Raw genomic sequence first — 19072 nt, forward strand, 5'->3', positions numbered from 1 at the left:
CAGATTTCTGCTGTAGACCACCCTTTCTGTGATGTAGGTATGATATATCAGTGTGGTGGTCTTGAGCTACACCCCTTCTGTGATGTGTGTATGATGTATGGAGGGGTGGTCTTGAGCTTCATTAGCTGAGATTCACGCCTTGCACGGGGTTAGACTAGATGACCCTTGTGGGTCCCTTCCAAGTCTACAATTCTATGATTCTGCTATTTTTCAGCCCAAGGGCCTTCCAGGGACCACATGCCAGAGGCAAAAGAGCGTGGAGCAGCCATGGAGCAGGCTATTGATGGCTACTAACCATGATTTTGAAAAACCAGCATTTCCTTGACATATCAGTCAGCAGCCTTGCCAAAAAAGCTCGACAATTTTGGGCAAAAACTAAAATATTTCAGTGTTTGAAATATGGCAGCCCTAGAACATCAGTTTCTGGAAACCACAGTGTCAGGATCAAGCCAGCAGTAAATCACGCAAAGCAAGGGGAGTTAACTCTTTATTAGAAAAAAAACTGGATTTGCACAGGGATATCAAGCCTAGTGATCACAGCGAATGCTCATCGGTAGGTCTTGCGTCTATGAAGCAGTTGCAGAGATTGAATGTCCCTGCTTTCCCACAGCTACCGAAGTCCCCGTTTCTCCAGGCATAGGACCTAACTCCTACGGTCGACGTCTCTTTGCTGCCCCCAACAAAATACTTGAGGGGCTTTTTCTCCTTTAATTTTTTTTGGGGGCCCCAAGAGAGTGGGGCCCTAAGCTATAGCTTATTTAGCTTATACATAAATCCAGCACTGCTCCCCATGCTTTGCTGAGCGATAGCAAGATCCCACTGGGCTCCAGGCAGTCTTCCAGAGTCTGTGTTCCTTTGGAGAACTGAGACACGGCAGAGACCAGTGTAGCTTTAAGAAATATGGTTTATTCACCTATTTACACCTTCAGTCTGCATGGAGGGAGTCCAGATCTTACAACATGGCCGTTTCATGAGGGGCTTGTCCCCCGCACCACTGCAAGCAACCTTCAGCCAGCCTGCCCAAGATGGATCCCAATCTTCCTTCTTCTTCCGAAAACACCTCTTTTCCTGTCACCTCACACCCAGTTACCTTGGCAACCTTCCAAACCCCCCAGTCTCACACCTCAGGACCATGGTGGAAGAACAGTTCTCTTGCATTGTGCCCTCAGTGGCCCTGCATTGCTTCTTAATAGCCCTAGCTTGGGCAGGTCATTTTTTTATTTTATTTTTTGCAGATCATAGAATCATAGAATCATAGAGTTGGAAGAGACCACAAGGGCCATCGAGTCCAACCCCCTGCCAAGCAGGAAACACCATCAGAGCACTCCTGACATATGGTTGTCAAGCCTCTGCTTGAAGACCTCCAAAGAAGGAGACTCCACCACACTCCTTGGCAGCAAATTCCACTGTCAAACAGCTCTTACTGTCAGGAAGTTCTTCCTAATGTTTAGGTGGAATCTTCTTTCTTGTAGTTTGGATCCATTGCTCCATGTCCGCTTCACTGGAGCAGCAGAAAACAACCTTTCTCCCTCCTCTATGTGACATCCTTTTATATATTTGAACATGGCTATCATATCACCCCTTAACCTCCTCTTCTCCAGGCTAAACATGCCCAGCTCCCTTAGCCGTTCCTCATAAGGCATCGTTTCCAGGCCTTTGACCATTTTGGTTGCCCTCCTCTGGACACGTTCCAGTTTGTCAGTGTCCTTCTTGAACTGTGGTGCCCAGAACTGGACACAGTACTCCAGGTGAGGTCTGACCAGAGCAGAATACAGTGGCACTATTACTTCCCTTGATCTAGATGCTATACTCCTATTGATGCAGCCCAGAATTGCATTGGCTTTTTTAGCTGCCGCGTCACACTGTTGGCTCATGTCAAGTTTGTGGTCAACCAAGACTCCTAGATCCTTTTCACATGTACTGCTCTCAAGCCAGGTGTCACCCATCTTGTATTTGTGCCTCTCATTTTTTTTTTTGCCCAAGTGCAAAAATGATGCTAGCCCAGGAATTCCTCTGCAGCTGGCGTTTCTCCCTTCACATCCCAAATCAACGAAACCCCACCATTTATTAATTTATAGGGTTTAGTGGGGGGGGGAGTGTGCAAAACAGGGGCGTGACCCTGGGGAGGTTTCTGAGGGCCAGGCTAAGAGCCTCGGAGGGCCGCATTTGACGTGCTGGCTTCAGGTGTAGGCAGCTTCAGGAAATCGTTTCTGGAACTTTCAGCGGCCATAAAGAGACAAAAGTGGTTATTAAGCTAATGCAGATAATATGTTGAGAATGTGAGAAGCAGGGCTGGTGAGGGGGCGTGGCCTGTGTTTAAGGGGCGTGGCTTGGGAAAGTTACAAGGGCCAGACAGAGCGGCCTAGAGGGCCATACACCCCAATGGAAGAAATTCAAAGATTATTTAGCTAAATATTGTAATATAAGATATGTAAAAGCTACTTGAATTTATCAATTTGGCTTAGGAATAGAATATGACTAAATTGTAAAACATTATGGGAGAAACTATGAAAAGAAGTAAAGAAAGAAATCTGAAAAAGTAAATTTTGTTAGAAAGAAGATATTGGAAAACTGCTACAAGGGGATACAATGGAATTCAGTTGGGGGCGTTGAGGAAGTCAGTTAACAATGAAAACTAAATTGGATCTTAGAAGGATTAAGTGTTTATTTATATGTTCTTTTTTCTTTATTTTTCTTGTTTTCATTTTTTATTTTTTGTATGTTATATTTGTTATAAACTTGTAAAACCAATATTTTTTTTTGAAAAAATAAATAAATAGAGGGCCATATACCCCAACCCTGCCCATAGCAGCCACCCTCTCTCGTTGTAAAAGATGTGAAAGAGTAGAAACTTCCAGTCACGTGGCCTGATTTTCCGGCTACCAATTGAGCCCCAGCCCTGTCTAGCTCACGCTGAGCACCGTAGAGAGTTTTGCCTTTGAATGAAACTGCCAGGGCTGCATTTTCAACGGGATGCAAAGGTTTCTGCTGAGCACAGGCGTTCTCGAGCCACCATAGCTCCCCGCCTGCCCCACCGCTGCTCCCCTCAGGCCTGCGAGCCCAGACGGGACTCCGCCAGCCACCCAGGGCTTATTCCCAGCCGGCTCTTGTCAAACAGGAGAAGTATCTTTGTGGTGGGCAGACTGGCATCCGGGGCCTGGAGGGGTGGCTGGCGTGGCATGGGGAGAATGTCTTTCTTTCTTTTTTTAAAGATGATCTTTATTGGTTTTTTTACAATTACATACTATACACACACATACATAGACAGCATCTTTAAAAGCAGAGACATCACCTTGCCAACAAAGGTCCGTATAGTTAAAGCTATGGTTTTCCCAGTAGTGATGTATGGAAGTGAGAGCTGGACCATAAAGAAGGCTGATCGCCAAAGAATTGATGCTTTTGAATTATGGTCCTGGAGGAGACTCTTGAGAGTCCCATGGACTGCAAGAAGATCAAACCTGTTCATTCTGAAGGAAATCAGCCCTGAGTGCTCACTGGAAGGACAGATCCTGAAGCTAAGGCTCCAATACCTTGGCCACCTCATGAGAAGAGAAGACTCCCTGGAAAAGACCCTGATGTTGTGAAAGATGGAGGGCACAAGGAGAAGGGGAAGACAGAGGACGAGATGGTTGTACAGTGTTCTTGAAGCTACCAACATGAGTTTGACCAAACTGCGGGAGGCAGTGGAAGACAGGAGTGCCTGCTGTGCTCTGGTCCATGGGGTCACGAAGAGTCGGACACGACTAAACAACAATACATACACATATTATATTGCATTTTACATTTATTCTTGCTCTCAAGAGCTGACTTCCCTCCTTCCTTCTTCCATCTTTTTTGTGTTGTCTTTATCTTTTCGCATTGTCTTTATCCATTTTGTATATAGTTGTTCTTTAATTTTTGTCCATGAAATGTCCACAAACAAATAAATCTTTCTATATATACAATCCTTGATGTCTGTCTGTATTCATTTACAAATACTGTTCAACCTTGGTCATAATATACATTTTTAATTCATTTTGATATTATTGACCATTAAATTTCTTTGTATTTTCCCGTTATGAGGTTTATTTCAGTTCTACTGGTTTCCCTATTTCACATCATCTTCTCTATATATAACATAAATTTTCCCCATTCTTTTTGATATGTTTCATCACCCTGATGTCGATTTTTTGCTGTTAGTTTGGCTGTTTCTGCGTACTCCATAACCTTGTACTGCCACTCTTCTACTGTTGGCAATTGTTGCTGTTTCCACACCTGGGCCAGCAATAGCCTCGCCGCTGTTGTTGCGTATAAAAACAGTTTCTGGTCCTTCTTATCAATATGGCTTGGGGAGAATGTCAGCGTGCCAGAAGGACTGGCGGAGACAATTAAGAACATCAGAAAAGCCCAGTTCTTGAACAGGCCGATGGCCCATCATTTTCCAGCATCCTCTTCTCACAGTGGCCAAAATGCCCCTAAGAACTAGGGAACAAGATAGACTGTGCCTGGATATGGAGGCTCTGTAAGAATATCAAAAGGGCTTGGCTGCTAGAACTGGCAACTGAGCTTAGCTAACAGTAAGAGGAAGCTAACCCAAAATGGATCCAAAGATAAGCAAAATCAGCAGCTCTGAAAAAAACAAACATTATAAAATATAATTACCGGTCCAAATTACACGTCTGGTTAGGCCTGCTGAAAGCAACTCAGTCTTTAGACAGGCATCAGAAACAGTGAAGGCGCCTGCTAATATCAAGGGACAGGGAGTTCCAGAGATTAGGTCCTGCCACCCTGAAGGACGGATTCCTTGCAAGTGTGGAGTGAAGTGAATGCACAGCTCTGTTCTGCAGAACAAAGTGGCTGGTCAGGCCTATACTGGGTGTAGATCTCGTTCAATCCCCAGTAAAGGATTCAAAATTGTTGCCTTTGCAGGGTCCCTTTCCAAACCCAACCCTGCCCCACCCTGAAGGGCCGAAGGGCCGGTTTTTCTCCCTTACCTCCCCTTAACTTCCATCCCTCTCTCCTGATCTCTCTGTGTATTTTGTACACAAAGAGGTTTATTGTTCAGCCTCCAAGAAAACAGCTGAAAACCAGCTCCATTCTCTGCAGATTTTAAGGATGAAGGCAGGCACGCTGAACTTCAGAATAAAAAAAGATACACACACACACAGCCAGAACTCCAGCATCTCTCCTAGTCCCGTCATCCCACTGAGAGGTCCCTGGCCTCTTGTTGCTTAGCAACAGATTCCCCACCTGTCCCCTGCATCCTGTTTGCTACACCTGGCTGAACAGAAGGGAGGGAGACTGATGTTGCCAGGGGCAACTGTCCCAGCCGGGAAGACCATTGGGCCTGTTACTCGTGGGGAGGGAAAGCCAGTGGCTGGGGATACAGAGCCATTGAGTTCAGATCCCCACATGCGCTTTTAAGAGAGCGTGACTGAGAGCCAGCATGGGCTAGGACCTGGGAGACTGGGGTTCGAATCCCCACTCAGCCATGGACCTCATTGGGTGACCTTGGGGCCTAACCTACCTCACAGGGTTGTTGTGAGGATAAAATGAGGAGTGGGGGGGGGGACCTGGAGCTCCTTGGATGAAAAGGTGGTACATGAATGTAAGAAATCATATTATAATAATAATGAAGGATGCAAGACTTGTCGTGCCTCACAGTTCCTCCCCGGGATTATTGGGAAGTGTAATCTCTGAAGGCTCAGGTGGGAGGAAGTTTCTAGTCCCTAGTGTGAACATGTGCCTGGGGGGGTGGCAAGGCAGCGTAAAACCTGCTCCTTCCCACAAACAGGCAGCTGCAGCTGCCAATGTGTATTTTTCTTTCAACTGTTGGTAATAACATTGCAAGATAATTACGCCTTTCAAATTATGCCTTTCGCCCAAAGAATAAACGCCCTCTCTGCTTTGAAATCGACGGAGCAGAGAGAAGCTGAGAACCAGCTGTAAGTTAGCTGTGTGGGGGTTATTTTTTTGGAGGGGGGGGCCTATGGCCCTCCAAATGTTGCTCAGAAAGGAATGTGGCCCTCGGCTGCAGCATGCAGTTCTCCTCCATTCATGACACCTCGAAGGCAAACAGAATTTATTGTGACTCAGCCCTCACGGATTGCAAAGTAGCACACCACAAAAAAAAAAATTAAAAATCTGCTTGTGTTTAAGACACGACGGAAGTTCTCTCGTTGTGGTCTGCAACACTGGGTGAAACCACCGCTTATTCCTCTTTCTGCCACCCGCCTGTCTCTCTCTTGCTTTCATTCCAAGGAAACTGAATTCTCCCTGCATTAAAGGCGCAGGAGCCCTCCTAAAATTAAAAGCTGACCACCTTCAGGCAGAACATTGATAAGGCCAAGAGAATCCTAATTTAGGCTCAAGCAAGAGTTGTTAATGGGACTCAGTTGGCGGTGTGGGTTAAACCATAGAGCCTAGAACTTGCCGATCAGAAGGTCGGCGGTTCGAACGGGTGAGCTCCCGTTGCTCGGTCCCTGCTCCTGCCAACCTAGCAGTTCGGAAGCACACCAGTGCAAGTAGATAAATAGGTACCGCTCCGGCGGGAAGGTAAACGGTGTTTCCATGCACTGCTCTGGTTTGCCAGTAGCGGCTTAGTCATGCTGACCACATGATCCGGAAGCTGTACGCCGGCTCCCTCGGCCAATAAAGCGAGATGAACACCGCAACCCCAGAGTTGGTCACGACTGGACCTAGTGGTCAGGGGTACCTTTACCTTTACCTTTAAGAGTTGTTAACTGCCCCACCCACTATAGAAGAGTAGCTGGTAAAATGATTGGATCTGGCTGAGATGGCAAAATTAACATGTTCAATTAGAGAATAATCTTTACTGACATTTGTTAAGGATTGGATATTTCTTGTGGAAAGAGAAAATGAACTTGTAATATTGACGACTGGGGAAAAAATACTAGTTTATTGAAGATAGAATGGTTGGATTTTAAGGACTGAATACTGTATTAGATGTAGCTGCAGGACAGAGAGCCGGAAGTCCTTTTACAGCGGGTGGCACTGTAGGTTAAACTACAGAGCCTAGGACTTGCCAATCAGAAGGTCGGTGGTTCAAATCCCTGCGACAGAGTGAGCTCCCATTGTTCGGTCCCAGCTCCTGCCAACCTAGTAGTTCAAAAGCACGTCAAAGTGCAAGTAGATAAATAGGTACAGCTATGGCGGGAAGGTAAACGGCATTTCCGTGCACTGCTCTGGTTCGCCAGAAGCGGCTTAGTCATGCTGGGCATGTAACCCGGAAGCTGTACGCTGGCTTCCTTGGCCAATAAAGCGAGATGAGCGCCGCAACCCCAGAGTCGCCCATGACTGGACCTAACAGTCAGGGGTCCCTTTACCTTTACCTATCTTTCTGTAGTTCTTTCTTTCTTTCCCCTTTTCTCTCCCTTTCTATTTTTTTCCTGGTCTCTCCATTTCTTGCCTTTTCTTCTTTCTAAATTTCTTCTTTTTTTAGACCAAGTAGCTGTCTTATCTTAGTATATTGTAAAAAACATACTTTGTGATGGGTATGGTATTTTTGAAGATCTATGAATCAGCCTCAGTAAATAAAGTTAATTTAAAAGCAGGAGAAGAGAAAAAAGAAAAGAAAAAGAGTTGTTCACAACCTGAGGAGAAGATGGCTGGATGCCAGGAGTCCCTCAGGACAGATCCTGGCAACAAGATCATGTTCCTGCTTTTACCAGCCTCAATCTCTGGGGACCCCCCATGAAACTGCATAAGAAGGAGATATTATACCACACCCAGTTCCCTGCTTCACTGCTCAGGCTTGCCATCCACATTCTCATCCGGTGAGTTGCTTTTAGCTCCTTTTATTCTTCATCGCTTTATCTGAAACGGCTATGCATCCTCAATTTCACATCCATCTGTACTTATCAACTGGCTTGCTTTTCCTCTCTGTGATGCTTTCTAGATTGTTTCCGCCGCCACCTCAGCCTTCCCCAAACTCCTTCCCCCAGCGGCTCTTTTAGTTATGCTAGCTCAAATGGAGCCTCCTTGTGCAAGGGCAGTCTACCACAAAATGCCTGCTTCTGGGGGTTGAACAGGGAAAAAGGGATGCTGCCTTCAGACCTCGCTTTAGGGGCTTCCGGAATGCCCTCTGTTGGAAACAGGATGCTGGGCAAATCCTGCTTTGATCCAGAAAGGCTATGTGGCAGTAACTCGCAACCAAGACTTGATTGGAGCCAGTCACTATACTGGCCAGGCAGTAGGCAAATCTAGGGGATCACAGCCGGTTCAGTTGCGCTGGCTGCAGCATAGTTTTCTCAAAAACAAGTCATGCCAGATGGATCTCATTTTTGATAAGAGTTACAAGCTTGGTGGATCAGGGGAATGTCGTGGACATTATCGTATCTTGATTTCAGTACGGCTTTTGACAAAGCCCCCCATGATAATCTTGTGGAGAAGCTGGTCAAATGTGGGCTGGACATGGTAACTGTTAGGTGGATTTGCAGCTGGTTGGCTGAGCGAACCCAAAGAGTGCTCACTAACGGTCCCCCATCACCCTGGGAAACTTAGGTTTGATTTAGGTTTGATGAGGTCCTAAGCTACTGAAGGTCATGGGGCCCTTTATATGTCCAGCTGTCCTTTGTCAACAACAAATTGTCGCTGTTTTTTTGTGTTGGATATATGCTATACGGTAATTTATGGACCTAATAGGTATCTAAAGCCATTTGCGCATAACAAAATATGTATTTTATCAAAGTAATTGATATAGAAAGGAGCAAACCAGTGATATTTTAGGGAGCAGGCTAGCAGGCAGGGCCCATTACTTACATCATAGGAGCCTACGCAACACAAAACACGGTTGCTGTATTTAGGTTTTATTTTACAGTGGTACCTCAGGTTAAGTACTTAATTCGTTCCGGAGGTCCGTTCTTAACCTGAAAGTGTTCTTAACCTGAAGCACCACTTTAGCTAATGGGGCCTCCCGCTGCCGCCGCGCCGCCAGAGCACGATTTCTGTTCTCATCCTGAAGCAAAGCACTATTTCTGGGTTAGCGGAGTTTGTAACCTGAAGCATATGTAACCTGAAGCGTATGTTACCCAAGGTACCACTGTTTTTTTTTTTATCTTATATTTTTGAAATGTACATCCAGGTGTTTTTTCACCTTTGAATTTTTTTGGGGGCCCCCAAGAGAGTGGGGCCTTAAGCTATAGCTTGTTTAGCTTATACGTAAATCCGGCACTGCCCCCAGCCAACCAGCCCTCTTTTCCCAGCCCTAACTGGAGATGGCAGGGATCAAACCGGGAGCCTTCTGCACTCAAAGCAGGTGTTCTGCCAGGAAATCACAGCCTTCTCCCCTTATTTCTGGCTTGGACCAAGCCCTTCCTGGAAGAAAAGGAGGCTTTTTCTCTCCAGATGTCCACGCAGATTCCAGATGTGCAAGTCACATGAGCTGCTCAGAGGTCTCGCACCCACACAACCCTGCATGTTAAAATGTTGAGCTCTGGATTTTGCCCGTGGCTATCAGAAGCTGGCAAATCCCCAGCCTGCAATCGCTAAGCCAGCCAACGCCTTTTCCACATTACAACATCTCTTTGTGAGTCAGAGTCCAGCTAAATCAATCCAGATCTTTCGTTCGTCTTCAGGTTTTGGGAGATGGACTCCAGAAGGAAACTGGGCTCCTGTTTCTTGACCTTTTGGAAAGAGCTCACTAACACGTCTGGGGCTGCTTGGCGTAACGGTCCTAGATTCCAGAGGCCGCTGTTGCCAAATTTTCTCTCTGCCTCCTGTGCCTCTGAAGAGCAGAATGAACATGTGAACAGGCACAGAGCCTGACACAGAGATAATAATAATAATAATAATAATAATAATAATAATAATAAGTGTTAAAGTGTTAAAAACAGTACAGCGTTAAATATTAAAAACTTCCCTGAACAGGGCTGCCTTCAGATGCCTTTTAAAGATAGGATATCTGCTTATTTCCTTCACATCTGAAGGGAGGGCGTTCCACAGAGTGGGCGCCACTACTGAGAAGGCCCTCTGTCTGGTTCCCTGTGACCTCACTTCTCGCAATGAGGGAATCGCCAGGAGGCCCTCGGCGCTGGATCTCAAGTGTCCGGGTAGAACGATGGGGGTGGAGACACTCCTTCAGGTATACAGGACCGAGGCCGTTTAGGGCTTTAAAGGTCAGCACCAACACTTTGAATTGTGATCGGAAACGTACTAGGAGCCAATGCAGATCTCTCAGAACCGGTGTTATGTGGTCCCGGTGGCCACTCCCTGTCACCAGTCTAGCTGCCGCATTCTGGATTAATTGCAGTTTCCGGGTCACCTTCAAAGGTAGCCCCACGTAGAGTGCATTGCAGTAGTCCAAGCGGGAGATAACTAGAGCATGCACCACTCTGGCGAGACAGTCCGCGGGCAGATAAAGTAATGGGGGGGTGAGAAGTGTCCGCAGGTGACATTTCTGGACTGTTGCTAAAAGGCACGGTCAGGGGAGGAGTGGGCAGCGATCCTTGCAAGCAGGGGATGTACAGTAACTCTGTCCATGCTCTGGCGCACCGTTCTCCTGCATCATTTATTAATTGACATTTTATTGAAACATAAATTCAAATATAAAGCAGTAAAGTGATACAAAAAGAAGGGGGGAAATCAAAACACAGAACTGTGTAAAGGGAAGGGGAAGCGTTATATGAATATAGACAAAAATTTGAGATTATTATCCCAATACTAATACAGTGGTACCTCGGGTTAAGTACTTAATTCGTTCCGGAGGTCCGTACTTAACCTGAAACTGTTCTTAACCTGAAGCACCACTTTAGCTAATGGGGCCTCCTGCTGCCGCCACACCGCCGGGGCCCGATTTCTGTTCTTATCCTGAAGCAAAGTTCTTAACCTGAAGCACTATTTCTGGGTTAGTGGAGTCTGTAACCTGAAGTGTATGTAACCTGAAGCGTATGTAACCTGAGGTACCACTGTAGAAATATTAACAGCCTACTGCATTTTCTATACATTCGTTCCAGATATTGCTGTGTTTATCTAAGCAGTCTACGACTGTAAGCAGTCTGTTCATAGGTTGCAAGTGTTATCATATGATTAAAGGATATATATTGTCTTCTAGTTCATCAATATCAGCCTCTTGGCTACCATGAGAGCGCGTAAAATCCTTTTTTGTTGTCCAGTTAACTTCCATACGGTAGGCATATACCTTCTCCGACATGTTTTTAAGCTTCAGATACAACTGTATCACCCCCAGGCCTGTCAGCTTGGCGATGAGTGATGCCGTACGGGGTGAAAATCCCAGTAACTCTTACAACAAGGGTCTCCATAATACCTTTCAGCCCCTCCCTTGGTCGTGAGGCAGTGAGGGAAGTTCCTATTCTTTTCTTCCCTCAAAAAGTCCCTAGAAATCTAAAGGAGGAAGTTTCCTCTTTCACTTCCACTTCCTCTTTCAGATCTTCAGGCTTCTTAGGGAACTCAAGATTAATTCAGCTGAGTCCTACTTTTGGGAACTGTGACGGGTGCATTTTGTGGGTACTTTCTCTCTTCCTGTCTCACGGTATGTTCAACCCTCCCAAGTGTCCCTATTTCCCAGGGTCCACAGTCCCGGAATTACAGAAGCCGCCCCGGTTTCTGATCCGATCCCAGAACGTCCCACTTTTCCTTAGGACGTCCATATTTTCATCAGAGAAATGTAGAAGGGTATGGAGTTATGCAAGCCAAGGAGATAAGTACCGTATTTTTTGCTCTATAAGACTCACTTTTTTCCTCCTAAAAAGTAAGGGGAAATGTGTGTGCGTCTTATGGAGCGAATGCAGGCTGCGCAGCTATCCCAGAAGCCAGAACAGCAAGAGGGATTGCTGCTTTCACTGTGCAGCGATCCCTCTTGCTGTTCTGGCTTCTGGGATTCAGAATATTTTTTTTCTTGTTTTCCTCCTCCAAAAACTAGGTGTGTCTTGTGGTCTGGTGCGTCTTATAGAGCGAAAAATATGGTAGCTATACAACCTTTAGAAGACATCTGAAGGCAGCTCTGTACAGGGAAGTTGTTGTTTTTTTAAGTTTGATGTTTTATTATGTTTTTTATATATGTTGGGAGCTGCCCACAGTGGTTGGCGCAACCCAGACAAATAGGCAGGGTATAAACAACAACAGCAACAGCAACAGCAACAACAGAATAGGACATCCTATTTTCATCGGAGAAATGTTGGGAGGGGGAAGTAGTGACCAGAATTGGTGGCACTCACATCACTCTTTCCAGAATCCAAATGTGCACCGTCACTAGATGATAGATAGATAGATAGATAGATAGATAGATAGATAGATAGATAGATAGATAGATGATAGATGATAGATAGATAGATAGATAATTTATTACGGTCAGAGACCAACTTATAAAACACACTTGGGGGTACAAGTCACAGAAGGAAAACACTGTCACTAATCAAAATATCTACAGGGACTCCAGCTTACTTTCCAAGTTTGTGGGAAATAACGGATATTTCTATTTGTTATTCTTTGAATAAAGTAATAATTAAAAATTAAAATAGGCCCCAAAAAGTTGGCACCCCCTGCCTTAAAAGGCACAGGAACACCACACACACACACCCCGAGTCTGAATGCTGGCAACCTTAATCTTTAACACACCATTCTCGGATCTATTTGCTAGCATGAGCTCATGCGGACGGTTGCATCACCTTGAACAGGATCCCAGCCCCACCTTGGTCACAGCTAACTGGATTTGAATTCAAGCTGCCTGATTCACAGGTGGGTTCGGCCCTCTGGTGGCTTCAATGCCTGGTTAACCACAAAGCAGCCGTTTCAAAATTGTGTTTGTCTTAGAGTTTATGCGATTCGTTGTTCCTCTTGGCTGATGAAGCGAAGGCTTGGCAGCGGAGATCGATGCCAGGGAGGCCATGGGAACAGGTGGGAAACTTTGCCAGCTGATGCGTCGAGCATCATGTGCCGATGCTTAGAGCTGTAGAATCTGTGGCCCACCAATCCGGCAGGTGGGGTGTAGTTTAGGGACAAAGCACCCCAGCAACTATTTCACAAGCATCTGCTTATGAAGAACATACTGGCCTCAGCCCAGTGTACCTGAAGGAGCGTCTCCACCCCCATTGTTCTACCCGGGCACTGAGGTCCAGCGCCGAGAGCCTTCTGGTGGTTCCCTCGCTGTGAGAAGCCAAGTTACAGGGAACCAGGCAAAGGGCCTTCTCGGTAGTGACGCCTGCCCTGTGGAACACCCTCCCACCAGATGTCAAAGAGAAAAACAACTACCAGACTTTTAGAAGGCATCTGAAGGCAGCCCTGTTTAGGGAAGCTTTTAATGTTTAATAGGTTATTGTATTTTAATATTGTGTGGGAAGCCGCCCAGAGTGGCTGGGGAATCCAGCCAAATGGGCGGGGTATAAATAATATATTATTATTATTATTATTATTATTATTATTATTATTACAGTATTACCTCGGGTTGAGTATGATCAGCACTGACTCAGATGTTTCAGCATCCCTTCCCCATCGGTTTTATTTCCCCCAAACATGTTCATTCATTTATTTGTAATTTCCGTAAACATTGGGGTTCCCTCGGGGTCCGCTGCTCTCTCCCTCATGCGTGTGGGTGGCTCCCAAAAGTGGCACCGTCCACAGTTTTGAGGTGATTAGCGAAGGAAATCTGCCCTTTGGATCCGCCGAGATTTCCAGAAGCTATTAGTTAATTTGTTGTAAAGGTTAATGAATGGAGGAAACTGCCAGAGAGGGGAGAGGCTAATCCATAGAGGGAGAGATGAATGCATATATATATATCCACTACAATAAATGCTTCAGGGGAAAGTGCTTCTGTTCAGGCAGCCAGCCACACCCTTTCCAAACAACTCCATTCCGCTACAGCCAGCCCCAACATTCTGCAGCCATTGGGCATGCTCATCCCTTATTTGGCTCTGCTTGGTTCCTTTCTCTCCCTCCAAGCTTGCTGATATATCCGCCTCATTACCAAGGGATGCCATTCTGGCTGCATAAGGATCCGGGTTCAGAGAGCAAGTCCACTATTCACTTAAAAGGCTTGGGGATCCTATTTCAGCCTAAGGGCCACCTTCCCTTTTGAGAAACCTCCCAGGGGCCACATGCTAGTGGTGGGTGGGTGTCAAAAGTGGGTGGAGCGATGGGTGTAAGTTTTCACTTTGGGCAGTAAGCTAGTTTCTACGCTCATTCACAAATCCCTCTCCCTATTCTCCATCCAGGGAAGCCAGTGGTGTTATCAGAGTTCAAGGATATGGCCCAAGAGCCACATTCCCTTCTGGGAAACATTTTGGGGGCCACAGGCCACTGGTGGGCGGGGCAACAAATGTGACAAGGGCGAGCTAGCAATAAATCACACAGAGTAAGTGAAGGTAACTCTTTATTCGAGGAAACCGGATCTGCTAAAGAGTGCCAGGCCTAGTAAGCACAGCAATTCTTCTTTGGTAGGCAGTTGCAGAGATTGAAGGCCCCCTCCTTCCCACAGCTGCCTAAGCCTTCTCCTTTCTCAGGTTTCCCCCAAGCAATCTGAGACTGTGCCTGCGCAAAGCTAACTTCTTCTCCACCCTTTTCATGCCTCTTCTGGTTCTGGGAGACCAGAGAAGAGGATAGTTTGTTGCTGCAGGAGAGAGAAACCAGCCTGACTCATCTCTGCCTCTTGGCCTTCCTACTCTCCAGTGTCACAGTCCGGTTTACAGGCGGTCAAAGTCCTGGCGGAGGACATCAGGACCAGGGGCAAGGCGGCAGGGTGGGAGCAGGAATGAGAGTCCGGAAGCCAGGAGTCAAGAAGCCAAGGGTCGGAGGGTCAGGAAGCAAGGAGTCAAGGAGCCAAACACAGCAAGGCAGGAAGTGTGCTGCTGTGGCAAAGAGCCAAAGGGAAATGCTGATCTTATGTCCCTTCCCAGCTCTTGCCACCTGGTGCTGTGAGTTACCAATCGGCCTCACCTGTGTGGCTGTGCCTTGCCTCTTCAGAAAAAAATTAGGAAAGCCCCAGTCCTGCGAAGCCCTACGGGTCACAGGGCCTGGCTCCTGAACGCACTCCAGTTTCTGCCTCTGATTCTGGACTGCTCTCTGCCACAGATTCTCCCTGCTCGCCAAAGCCTGTTGCCTCTGCTGCTTCCGATACCTCCTCCTCCCAGTCTTCACCCTCTTCTCCCTCTGACCACTTGCATTGTCATCCCACCACCCTTCTCCAGGCTCTGAACCCCCATCCCTTGGGGGTCCTCCAGTCGATGCCTCCCACCATTCCTCTGCATCCAACAAAATGTAAAAATCTGCCACTGTACAGTCGGCTAGCTTCCACACACACACAAACGCTCACATATCCCTCTCTGTTCTGCATCCATACAAGCAAAAGGCATGGGCAGAGTTTAAGGGCACATTCCCAGCAGGCAAAAATTCTCAAGGTGCGAAACATAAGGGCCCAATGAGGGGCGTGGTCTTGGGAGAGTCTTGTGGGCCAAATAGAGAGGCCTGGCGGGTCACATGTGACCCATGGGCCACAGGTTTCCCACCCCTAGCATATACAACGGAGTACATCATGTGATTGGAAGGGATGCGGGCGGCGCTGTGGGTTAAACCACAGAGCCTAGGGCTTGCCGATCAGAAGGTCGGCAGTTCGAATCCCCACAATGGGATAAGCTCCCGTGGCTCCTGCCAACTTAGCAGTTCGAAAGCACACCACTACAAGTAGATAAATAGGTACAGCTCTAGCGGGAAGGTAAACGGCATTTCCGTGCACTGCTCTGGTTCACCAGAAGCGGCTTAGTCATGCTGGCCACATGACCCGGAAGCTGTACGTCGGCTCCCTCGGCCAATAAAGCAAGATGAGCGCCGCAACCCCAGAGTCGGCCACGACTGCACCTAATGGTTAGGGGTCGCTTTACCTTTACATCATATGATCAGGGCTGCCTCGCCTGCCAACTCAAATGCTACGAGCTGCAGATCTAAAGTGCTGGGAGTGGGAAGCGTCGAGAACACACTGGTGCCGGGTGTGTTCGCCCAGGGCTGGCCAGCCGTTCCCAGGGAAATCCTACTTGTGCTAATGGAGCTCTTATCAGCTTGTTTCCACCCTCCTTAATTGCAGAGTTGTTCGCTGCTGCTTCTAATGTGCGCTTGCTTGCAAGATCTCTTTTTATGTACACTTTCTGCTTTGCAGCATGAGCTTCCCAAGCTTGCACCCAGGGCGAATGCTGTATAATCAAAGGCTTCATGGCCTGAGCTGCCCCACAGGTTGAAATCAAGAAACCAAGGGCCCTTCTCCCGTTCCTGGATTGGCCTCCAACATTTCTCTGGTAAAAATAGGGATGTTGTAAGGAAAAGCAGGGATGTGGATGGTGCTGTGGGTTAAACCACAGCGCCTAGGACTTGCCGATCAGAAGGTCGGCAGTTCGAATCCCCGCGACGGGGTGAGCACCCCTTGCTTGGTCCCAGATCCTGCCAACCCAGCAGTTTGAAAGCACGTCAAAGTGCAAGTAGATAAATAGGTACCAGTCCGGCTTAAATCCCGCCATACAAAAGATATTTATTAAGGTTTTTTAAGATATAACAATGAAATAAATTTTTAAAAAACAAAAACAAAATGCAAAATACAAAATACAAAATAAAAACAGTTAAAAAACAAATAATTTTCCGTAACATATCTTCCTTACGCTTATTTCCCCAGACCTCCTCATACCTCCCTTCTTTGTATTCCACTTCAATTTGTTAGTTCAGCAAATCCTTACCATTAAGCTTTTACCCATTTGTAAACCTTTTTTTTCGTATCTCCTAAAGCATTACAGCTGGAAACCCCTTAGTTTCTATCCAACATCCTTCTAACATCCATTAATTTTACAATATTTCTGTAAATAGTCTTTAAATTTCTTCCAGGAGGAAGGGCAGGATATAAATTTAATGAACAAATGAACAAATCCCGCCATACAGTTCACGTCCCTGTTTTCTCCTTTTCAGATCCTGCCTGGCCGATGGACATGGAGACGCCTCTGGAGAAGGCCCTGGCGACGCTTGTATACACCTTCCACAAATATTCAGGGAAAGAAGGGGATAAGTTCACTCTGAGCAAGGGAGAGCTGAAGGAGCTGGTGAAGAAGGAGTTGGCACTTGGAGAGGTCAGTGCCCCAGCGGACCGGGTGGGGGGGGAATAGTGGCCCCAAAACACAACGCGAGGTTGGGGAAACCAGCGTTCCACCTTCAAGATGTGCATCTTCCATCAGGACCACGGCTGAGTGGCAGAGCATCTGCCTTGCATGCAGAAGGTCCTGGGTTCGAGTCCTGACATCTCCTGGTAGGACTGGGAAAGACTCCCAGTTTGAAACCCTGGAGAGCCACGGACAGTCAGTGGCGAGGGGCTGACCTTGATACACATCCTTGATACACACAGGAGGTGCAGCAAGTCAAAATGTGGGGCTTGCGCATGGGATAAACAGTGGGGAGTTTGGAGTTTGGAGAAGTCTTTCCTTCCTTTCCCCATCTTTCCCTTATTCACTTTATGCCTTAGTTTCCTTCCAGGTGACTGAGTTTCCTTTTAAAAAAAAGTTTAAACTTTATTTAACATAATTATTACAAAATACAGGCAAAATACATACAAATACAGTGGTACCTCGGGTTACATACGCTTCAGGTTACAGACTCTGTTAACCCAGAAATAGTACCTCGAGTTAAGAACTTTGCTTCAGGATAAGAACAGAAATTGTGCTCCAGCGGCGCAGCAGCAGCAGGAGGCCCCATTAGTTAAAATGGTGCTTCGGGTTAAGAACAGTTTCAGGTTAAGAACGGACCTCCGGAACAAAGTAAGTACTTAACCCGAGGTACCACTGTACGTACATATATTTTTCAGATAAGCACACATATATAAAAAGAATAAAAAAGAAAAAAGGAAGAAAAGAAAAAAGAAAAAGAAAAAGAAAAAATAAGAAAAATTGGAAGAATTTCTTCCAAATTTATTCTACAAATATCTCAATAATCCTTCCTTTCTTCTTTCAGGGCAATATCCCATCTCAGTCTTAAAGTAAACCCATTAAAATGAATGAGCATGATGTAATATAGTTCAGTGAATGGCAATGGATCTAACGCTGAGTACAGCTTAGGCCCTATTCACGCCATATATTTAAAGCACTATGATACCTCTTTAAACAGTCATGGCTTCCCCCAAATAATTCTGGGAGCTGCAGTTTGTTAAAGGCGTCAAGAGTTGTTAGGAAGCCCCAATTCCCCTACAACTTCCAGAGTGGTTTAACAACCAGTCCTGCTTCCCAGGAACTCTTGGAAGTGTAGCTCTGTAGCGGGAAATAGCCGGCATCTCATAAAAACTCTCAGCACCCTTAACAAACTACAGCTCCCATAATTCTTTGCGGGAAGTCATGACAATTTAAAGTATTAAAGGTAAAGGGACCCCTGACCATTAGGTCCAGTCGCAGACGACTCTGGGGTTGCGGCGCTCATCTCGCTTTACTGGCTAAGGGAGCCGGCGTACAGCTTCCAGGTCATGTGGCCAGCATGTCTAAGCCGCTTCTGGAGAACCAGAGCAGCGCATGGAAACACCGTTTACCTTCCCACCAAAGCGGTACCTATTTATCTATTTGCACTGGTGTGCTTTCGAACTGCTAGGTTGGCAGGAGCAGGGACTGAGCAACGGGAGCTCACCCCATCGCGGGGATTCGAACCTTCTGATCGGCAAGTCCTAGGCTCTGTGGTTTAACCCACAGTGCCACCCACATCCCATTTAAAGTATTGGAGAGCTTGAAATGTATCACGTGAATATGGCCTCGGTTGGATGCAACCCTTAAGTTTTGAAAGAGAGTTAAATTTGTGAGGGGGGTTCAGTATCCCCCATAATCAGACATGTACCCCAATCTCTCCCCTTTCTCTTTCCTTTGCCCCCCTTTCCCTCGCAGAAGATGAAGGCAGGTGGAATTGACAAGCTGATGGGAACCCTGGACAAGAACAAGGATGATGAGATTGACTTCAAGGAGTACACGGGCTTCCTGACGGCCCTCTGCATGACCTACAACGATTTCTTCCAGCAGGATTCAAAATAAGGGAGAGGGTGGGGTAAATCTCCAGCAGTCGGTGCCCTGCATCACCCAGAGCCCATGTGGCAACTTTAAATAAAGGTCTCGACCTCCAGAAA

General features: G+C 46.6%; 1 protein-coding gene across 4 annotated transcripts; it reads left to right on the forward strand.

The window, feature by feature from the left end:
* The first annotated feature begins 7612 nt into the window (after window positions 1-7612).
* Window positions 7613-19072, forward strand: LOC309520657 (protein S100-A5-like). 4 transcript variants are annotated; one of them, XM_082202662.1, is made up of 3 exons: window positions 7613-7775; window positions 16894-17051; window positions 18837-19072. In XM_082202662.1, the coding sequence occupies exons 2-3, from the start codon at window positions 16908-16910 to the stop codon at window positions 18978-18980; spliced, it is 288 nt and encodes a 95-aa protein (XP_082058788.1). In that variant the 5' UTR covers window positions 7613-7775; window positions 16894-16907; the 3' UTR covers window positions 18981-19072. The 4 variants fall into 4 exon arrangements, with proteins under 4 accessions (XP_082058788.1, XP_082058789.1, XP_082058787.1 ...); XM_082202663.1 differs by lacking the exon at window positions 7613-7775 and adding an exon at window positions 12568-12693; XM_082202661.1 differs by lacking the exon at window positions 7613-7775 and adding an exon at window positions 12828-12852.

This window comes from Podarcis vaucheri (genome assembly GCF_965113315.1).
Source record: "Podarcis vaucheri genome assembly, chromosome: 16".
In the NCBI taxonomy this organism is placed as follows: domain Eukaryota; kingdom Metazoa; phylum Chordata; class Lepidosauria; order Squamata; family Lacertidae; genus Podarcis; species Podarcis vaucheri.